We start from the raw sequence: 9,168 nt of genomic DNA, 5'->3' as shown, positions 1-9,168 counted from the left end.
CCATATTCCCATCGATTTATAGGAGGTCTAACATAAAATAGCAGCAAAAAAAGCTGGGTACCCCTTGGATATCTGCACACTGTACACCTGTCACTCCAGGGTTAACAAATTCCTTTCACTGCCCTGAACATCACCACAAAGAGATTTCAGAATTATTTTTAACAGCTCACAGCACGACCCAGAAATTTAAGCCTTGGAAAAACAAAATTTTCCCTTTATTTATATTGCACCTGTTTCACAAAGAGCCACATGGCAGAAGTTCCTTCTGCTGCAAAATGCTGCATCAGAAAAAAATGGGTTTGAACAGATTAGAAAGGAAAACTGAGCTTTGGAAATCATCATGAGTTGACCCCAAAATACCAACACTATTTTTACAAATCACTGTGCACTTGCAAAGCCTAAGCCTTGCCTCGATTTTATTTAGCATTCAGTTATTTAAAAACCACAAGCATTTTACCAGATGATGAGGATACTCTTACCACCACTGGGTACTAAAATTGAACCTGCAGGGGAAATATTTTTAAAGAGCACCAAACACTCCTTGGAACTACCAACAGAACACCCACGTGGAGTGGGGAGAGATTGGTTTTCTTATTTTCACAACTAGCCTGGGCTGCTTGGGGAAGAAGTTTTTCAATGTTGTTGTGTATTTCTGTGTTAAAAATGCATAGTAAAAATCCAAATATCCCAAAGGAGTCCAGTTCTAACCCTGGTTTCAGCATTTGTGAGTGAGAACATCCACCCAGCTCCTCAGCAGTGGCCATTGTGACACTCCCAGAGCTTCCTGCAAGGAATGAACCCAAACCCTGGGCTTTGATTTAATAACAGGGTCATTGTACAAGCTGAGTAGACTTTGCCCTCTCTATTCCAGCTTTTGTGTCCTCCCTAGAGCCCTGTGTACAGAGTCAAACACACCACTCATTTACAAACCAGCTTAAAACAAACATCTCACTTGGCCAAACAAAAAACCTTGCAGAGCTCCAAGATGAAAAGGTTTATTCCAGCAATGTCAGGAAGTGCCAGTCCCTGAATGTGGGCAATATTGCTTAAGGACTGGGATTTGGGATCCAGCAAATCCACCCTGTGCAACCTGACAGTTTTAATGACAGCCTGCACCACACCCAGCCACCCCTGCTGCCCACAGAGCTGGGAGCAGCAGCAGGAGCTCTCCAGGGCACCCTAAAAAGATCCATTATCCTCCTGGGATATCCTCATTTGGGGCCAGACTGGAATCTGGGACAGTTCTGAACAGGAAACCTTCAGCTGCTGCCAAGACTGCAGAAAAAACCGAGCTTAAAAGCTGCCCTGGGAAGTGTGCAGGGTGAGCTTACTGTGAAAACACTGGCCAGAAAAGGTTTGGTTGTGTTCTCTAAAAGGAAACAAATCTAAATCCATTTAATAAAGCCTCTGATCTGGTTTTTATTTACTCCTGTAGCAGCTGAGGTTGTAGGAACACCAGCAGAGGATGGACAGATGAACTCAGGGGATCCCTGCACATCTCTGGGGCCTCACTGCCACTTTTTTCTGGTATTTTACCCCCTCTGATGTAGAGAAGAATCATCTTCATTTCCCAAAAGGGAAACTGAGGCACAGAGACACAACTCAGCACCTGCAGGAATCCACCAGGTCACAGCCTTTGAGAGCAGCTGGAGAACTTCAGCCCCTCCTGAAATCTCAGCCTGAATCTCTCATCCTCAAATCAATCTCTGCAGAGTCAGCACCTAAAACAAATCCAGAGTCTACCAAATCCAAACCAGAGTCCACCAAATCCAAACCAGAGTCCACCAAATCCAAACCAGAGTCCACCAAATCCAAACCAGAGTCCACCAAATCCAAACCAGAGTCCACCTAATCCAAATCCAGGTTCCACCAAATCCAAATCCAGAGTCCACCAAATCCTTGTTACTTGCAGGTAAAAGCATTGAAATGTTGAGAAATGAGCCCTAGAAATACACATTTGACATTTTCCCTGTAATTATATATACATTAATACTGGAACAGGCAAAAGAAATTTCATCTGAAGGAAATATTTCCTCATGATCTTGTTCACCCTGGTTAGGGACAGATTTATTTAGATTTTTACTACCAAAATCCCAAGTTCTCAGCTGGCATGAACACACTGAACTCCAGTCAAGGCAAGTTCTGCTCACACCCAGCAGCAGCAGCAGCATTTTTAACCCATCTCTCAAGTTTCAGAAGGACCATTTCCTCTTTTGGACTCTCTGGTGGAAGGCTGTTCATGTAACTACCACCCCAGCAGCCAAAAGAATAAGATCAGCTTGATTTTGCACTTAAAAATAAATTCTTTATTATCCAGAAAGGAGCCAAATCATCATCTCACATCATGGAAATGGTCATTTTTAAAGCAATAAATAAGAGGAGTGTTCTGGGACACCCCCTGGGTTTTGTCACTGGTGTCTGGTACCTCTCTGGTTAAAAGCATAAAACTTATGCTATCAAAGTCTCACTGTACAACAGTCTGGGAAGGAAAGAAGGCCCCTAAAATCTTTTACTAAAGCAATGACAGAAAATTCTGATTCAGTGAAACCCAAGTTCCAAGCTGGGTTTCACTTCATTCCAAGGAAGGGAAGCCAAGGTTCATCCCTTCCATGCACAAATGCAGTACCTGACACACACAATCACCCTGTCTACAATTTATTCTGAATCAGTTCTTAGCCATAAATTATCTCTTTACTGCTGATTCAAACAGTTTTTCTTTCATTTCCTATTCGAGCCAGGGGAGCTGCAGGAACAAGAAGATTCAAAATTTAACTTCTTTCAGCAGGAAGTGGAAGTCAGCCTAAATCCACACAGCTGCTCCAACAGCAGTGATTAAGAAATTTAAAAAACCCAAACAATTAGGGGCTAAAAAGTTTGAAGAGACAATTAATAATGATGATTGTTCAAATCAATGCATTCAAAAGACAGAACTCATGCATAACTTATGCATAAAACTGAGAACAAAACACCTTCCACCTTTCAATTTCTAAAGCAACAAAACAGTTTTGAAAGAACAGGTGTGAAGCAAGTAAAAAAATAAAATCACATTATTCCAAACACTTTTATTTGTGAAGGAGTTTCCTGCATGGCCAGGGGACAGCAATGTCTGCAGTTACAGGACTACATGATTGAGAAAACAAGGATGATTTTAGGTTGGGCTTGGCTGTTCTCTGCCATGAGCAGTGATTTGGAGAACTGTGTTTGTCCTGAAGCAGTTCTGGGAGAGATCAATCCTTCCACTGCCTGCTCCTGCAGAAACACTTCTGGTTTCTCATCCAGGGCTGAAGGCAGAGGCACAAGAGTTGTGAACATCCACAAGGAGCTGCAGAGATGCTGGAGATGAACTCGAGTGTACCTGCCTGCAGCTGATCCACCCCAGACAAATCCTGATCAGCACAAGAACCCCTTGCTTTCACTTCTTCCTGAAAGCTCCATTAAAAGGATCATTGAACCATTATTAGAGAACAAATTAAAGGTGACATTACCAGCATGGAAAGGAGATACTGGCCAGAATTCAGCTGCCAAGAGAACAAGGAGCTGGCAGACTCTGAAAGGAGCAGCGACAGATGTTCCACTCTGCAGAGTGTCACTCCCACCTCAGCAGGATCTGCCCTGTGGGTTTGGTTCCAGTGTCAGGCGTGGCTGTTCCAGGTTTAAAGCTGTTCCAGGTTTAAAGCTCTGCCCAGCAGCAGCTGCAGCTCCTGCACCACCCCCCTGCAGCTCTCCTGCTGCCAGCCCTGCACACTCCGATGGCTCCGTGACATTCATGGATGTACTGAGAGTGTTCTGATAATGCTGGGGACACTGGGATGTCACAGTCTGTACCTAAATCCTAAATATCAAACCTATTCAGGGTGTAGGCTGTGGGATAGTTCTGCCTGCTGTACTGGAAGTGCTCTGTCAGGACGTTGCTGCGCAGGAAGTCCCCGTGCTGGCCAAAGGCTGCGAGTCCATTCTGGGACTTCTCAGCAGGATTTCGGTGCCTTTCCAAGTTCACCAGGTCTCCAGTGGTCACTGGGAGAAGCTGCTGCTTCTTTGCCTCTTGGTTTGCATCGTATTTTGTCTGGGAAAGGAAGGAAGTTTGGCACAGGATCATTGAGGCTGCCCAGGGGGCTGTGTACAGATCACAGCCAGGATGGGGCTGTGGGCAGCACTTCCCAAGCTGGTTCATTTTCCAGCTGTGACAATGGGAAGATGCCAGCAGCTCACATAATCAGAAAGAACTCAGTGTTACAACTCACTTTATAAGTTTTTTGAGCAATCACACAAAGCAAAAGCACATTGACAGCAGTTCCATCCAACCACTATGAGCACACCTACCCTGGGTTAAACAATCCTGGCTTATTTCAAATACAATACCTGCTTGTAAGCCTTCAAACACAATGCACAGAGCTCCATTATTAAGCTCAGAATTTCCTGATATCTCCCTAGATGGATTTTTCTGTAGCTTAAGGAGTTATTCTAGCCAAGCATTAATATACAGACCATTATTCTATTGGTCCTTACTTTCTAATTCTCATATCACTTTTTTGCTGACAAATCTTATGGCTACTGCTTAGCTCTAATTGCAGCTCTGCTGTCTCTAAAACCTCCCTTTTGCAGCTTTCCCAAAACCCTCAAATTTTAAAGATTCCCACAGGAAAAGCTGAGATCAAGTCCAAGCTCTGCCCCATCCCCACCCTGAGTGCCACATCCAGGCCTTCCTTGGACACCTCCAGGGATGGGCACTCCAAACCTCCCTTCCAAAGCCTCACAACCCTTCAGGGAAGGTAGATTTTCTTAGATATCACCTAGACATATTCTCATACCCAGAAAAAAGCAGCCAGTTCTACAGCCACATCACCTTTTTTTGTTAAGAGTCTTAAAATATCAGCGGCTTCTAATAAAAACCTCACTCCTCTCACATGCCAAACAAACTTTTGCTCAAGAGATTCTGAGTTACTTCCCTCTTCAAGAAGAGCTTAAGAACAAAATTTAATCATGTGAGAGGCCCAGCAGCTGCTGTGAGCCAAGCCCTTCACCTGGGCCATCTCATCCCTCCTCTGCCACGGAGCCTTGTGCCCTTCCTGCGCTATTTTTGCTCAAGGAGCTCTTTACTTGTCCAAACAATAATTCCAAGCTGCTGTTCTGCTCCAGCTGTGTTTCCTGGTGAACAAACCAGGGCCTGCCTCACCTTGTTGTAGAGGAAGACGCCCAGGATGGCTGTCATCATGCCCAGGACGTTGGTGCTGGTGACGGGGTTGCGCAGCATGATCAGGGACACGGTGATCACCATGATCCTCTTGGTGGCATTGGCCACCGAGTAACTCAGGGGGCTGATCAGGTTAAGGATGCTGAAGGCAATCACATTCTGGGCAAAATTGCAGAATCCACTGATTATAAGCAGCATCAAGGTCCAGGACCAATGAGACATGGAGCTCTGGGGAAAAGCAAACAGCAGGAGGAAAAAAAATTATCTTGGGTTTCAGGTAACAACACAAACACAGCCTGAGGCACCTCTTACCTGCCATGGGAGGGAGGAATGTCTGCACTGAGCTCTAAAGAGGCCCCCAAGCTCTTTGCTTTATGCAACTCCCAACTCAGAGAAACCAGAGGACATTCCCCAGCACTCTGGGAGTGTCTGTTCTTGCCTCCAGCTCCCAGCTCCTGACATTTCTGCTGTCCATGAGCTGCCTCTCCTAACCCTGACAGGAATTCTCCCAATAAACACTTGGTTAACTGCTGTGAAACAATTTGCAGGTGTTTCACAACACTTCCTTCTACACTCACAAGAACCACACTGAAACACTTCGAGCACTTTTCTGGTTGGGTGCTGCAGTTTGCTTGGGTTTTTTTTTTTTTTTCCTTTTCTTTCATAATAGCAAACAGCTCTCCAAATTCAGCACTTACCAAGTCATTTTCTACCAAGAAGGAAGAAAGATCCACCAGGACCCAGGTTGGGATCATGAAGAACACAGCATGGCAGCCAAGGATGTTCAGCAACCGAAGGTGATGAATTCTGGAATCCCTCAACACCTGGCAAGAGCCATGATTGAACAGCAGTCAGGAAACAAACTGCTTTAGGGGACAGGGAAATCAGGAAAATAAGGAAATACCCTTATAGTATTAATTTCCTATTAGGGTGACCAAAGAAAAATTGATGTGTCTTTGAAAAACAATTTTTTTTTGAGTGGTGGCTCTTAGTACCAACAAGATATTAAAATTAAAATTAGTATTAATAGCTCTACAAAACAGAAACCATTTTGTAACTAAATAGAGCCAAACCACACACTTCAGTTTTGTTACTGTGGTTTCAAGGAGTGGCCAGTGTTGACAGTGGCTCGTTCAGCACAGAGGAATGATTTGGTATAACAAGATACATTAAATGAACTGTTTCATTTGAGCACTATTGAATTGCTACCAGAGAAAAAAAAATCCATGTTGAGTAAAGAAAGGGCTCAGGAAAAACTCAGTGTAACAGCTTCAACAGGTAGGAAGAGCTGCAGAGAAAACATAAAATAACAGCCATCCCTCTGGACTTGTCTGACTGCAAAGCCAACTAAAAAAATACATTTATGTAACTGAAATGTCACCCTGTCCTGCTGAAGGGTGACACCAGAGCTGTGAACAGAGCTGTACCTTCTTTGAGAAGATGTTCTGAAGTGAAAAGCACAGGGTAGCAGCAAGGGCACTGATGAGTCCCCACATGTCAAAGGACAGCTCTGTGACCGTGGCCAGCAGGACACCAGTGATGATGGGGATCAGGGACAGGTACACCTGCAGCAGGGACAGAGGGGTAAATGGCACCTGCACAGAATTTTCAATGAGTTTATACAGCCTGCTATTTAGGGATCAACCCTTTTACTACTGCAGTTCAAGGAAATTTAAGTGACTGCAGTAGACACTGACAACTCCAGTGCATCACATAGCATCACCCTGGACATTGTTCAGATGTGTTTTACACTCACAATAAAAGGAAAAGGGATTTTTAAAATCTGCACAATCTAGTTCCAGTCACAAGATCCCCCCCAAGGCAGCAGAGCATCCCCCAAGCAGCACCAAGAGAAGAAACCTCAGCAAACCTGTCCGCACCTTCGTCGTCTGCTTCTCCTTCATGATGATCCGTGACAGCAGAACCACCCAGATGGGCATGGTGGCTTTCACTGGGGACAGCAAGAAAACATCACTGGGGACTGGGACAGCTCCAGCAACCACCAGGAGCAGAGGGATGGAGCCCAGCCCAGGATGGAGCCTCCCTCCCTGCCACTGTCCTGGACACTTGTACTGACTGGACCTTGGCTTTCTGTCCCTGAGTAGATGTAGATTGTTATGGGGATTAAACTGAATAGGAAGGAGGTTTTAATTGTGCCTCTGATGGTGTTGGGGGTGTTCTTGAGGTTGTGAGATAGAAGTGGGAATAGGATGAGGGTTGGTGCTCTGGGCACCCACAGGGCACACACCAGGGCACTGCCCCTGGATCTGCTGCCAGCACCCACTGGGGACAGGGGCACAGCTCTGGGAACCTGCAGAGCACACAGTGAGCACTGGGACACTGCACTGGACACCCACAGCACCCACTGGGGACAGGGGCACAGCTCTGGGAACCTGCAGAGCACACAGTGAGCACTGAAATGCTGCACTGGATACTCACAGCACCCACTGGGGACAGGGACACAGCTCTGGGAACCTGCAGAGCACACAGTGAGCACTGGGACACTGCCCTGGGCACCCACATGGGGTACTGGCACACTGCACTGGATACCTGTATGAGCACAGGGTGGGCACTGGGTCACCACACTGGGCACCCACAGCACAGAGGGTACTGGGACACTGCCCTGGGCACCCACCGACGGTACTGGGACACTGCCCTGGGCACCCACCGACGGTACTGGGACACTGCCCTGGGCACCCACAGCACCCACTGGGGACAGGGGCACAGCTCTGGGAACCTGCAGAGCACACAGTGAGCACTGGGACACTGCACTGGATACCTGTACGAGCACAGAGAGGCTACTGGGACACTGCCCTGGGCACCCACATGGGGTACTGGGACACTGCTCTGGGCACCCACAGAGGGTACTGGGACACTGCCCTGGGCACCCACAGCACAGAGGGTACTGGGACACTGCCCTGGGCACCCACACGGGGCACCGGCACACTGCACCAGGCGCCCACAGGAGCACACCCGGGTTTCAGGTCACCGCCCTGGGCACGAATCCACGCTGGCCCCCGGGACACCCCCGCGGGCACCTCCGCAGGAGCGCGGCCGGCGCTGGGACATCCCCGGGCACCCGCAGCCCTCACCTGTGTGCGCGTAGGACACGGGCACCCTCCAGAGCGAGACGTGCGCGGACACGGAGGCGAAGTACTTGCCGAAGGCCAGCGGGAGGATGTAGCGGGGGTAGGCGCGGGGCGGCAGCTGCGCGGGGCCGGCGGGCGGGACGCGCCAGGCGCGGAGCAGCGGCGGCAGGAGCCCGCACAGCCCCAGGATGTGGAACAGCGAGACGGTGACGGGCCGCGGGAAGCCGCCCAGCAGCAGCTTGTTGACCACGTTGCCGCCGGCGCTCAGCCCGTACCAGGCGAGGCACAGCGCCGACACCCGCGCCCCCTCCCGCAGCGCCGGCCCGCGCCCGCCCCGCGCCGCCCCCGCCCCGGGCCCGGGCCCGGCCCCGGCGCCGCCCGGAGCCGCCAGCGGCGCCGCCATCGCTCCGCAGCCGCCGCCGAACGTCAGCGCGGCCCCGGCGCGTCGCTTCCTGGGGCGGGGCGGGCGCGGCGCCCCGGCGGGCTCCGAGCGTCACTTCCTCCGGCCCTCCGTCACTTCGCTTCGCCCGCCCCGCCCGGCCCGGCACGGCCCCGCACGGTGCCCGTCCCGCACGGCCCCGGCGCGATGGAGCCCCGGGGCTCGCCGTGAGCCGGGCCCGGCCCCGCACGGCGCGATGGAGCCCCGGGGGTCGCCGTGAGCCGGGCCCGGGGGAGCGGAGCCGCCTCCAGGGAGGCAGCGGCGGGGCAGGGACGGAGCGAAGGTCACGGGCTCGCAGGCACCGAGACGAGCGCTCCCGACCTTTAAAACTAAGGCGAGGAGCGCCGGCCGGGGTACAGGATGGGTGAGTACCTGGCAGGCAGGAGGGGGTGTTGGAGAGCCCGGTTCATCCATGCACCCTGTCAAGAGACACTTCTGCAGAATTAATT

The 9,168-nt window shown here is 50.0% G+C and overlaps 1 protein-coding gene across 1 annotated transcript; it reads right to left on the bottom strand.

The window, feature by feature from the left end:
- Positions 1–2,187: 2,187 nt before the first annotated feature.
- On the bottom strand, positions 2,188–8,683 carry SLC35E1 (solute carrier family 35 member E1; the record flags this gene model as incomplete). The annotated part of the gene is made up of 6 exons (XM_084221046.1): positions 2,188–4,063; positions 5,174–5,419; positions 5,890–6,015; positions 6,619–6,756; positions 7,072–7,142; positions 8,284–8,683. The coding sequence occupies 6 exons, from the start codon at positions 8,681–8,683 to the stop codon at positions 3,833–3,835; spliced, it is 1,212 nt and encodes a 403-aa protein (XP_084077172.1). The 3' UTR covers positions 2,188–3,832.
- Positions 8,684–9,168: the final 485 nt, after the last annotated feature.

This window comes from Fringilla coelebs (genome assembly GCF_963513975.1).
Source record: "Fringilla coelebs genome assembly, chromosome: 24".
Classification (NCBI taxonomy): domain Eukaryota; kingdom Metazoa; phylum Chordata; class Aves; order Passeriformes; family Fringillidae; genus Fringilla; species Fringilla coelebs.
The sequence above is the reverse complement of the archived record's forward strand: the minus strand, read 5'-3'. Positions and strand labels throughout refer to the sequence as shown.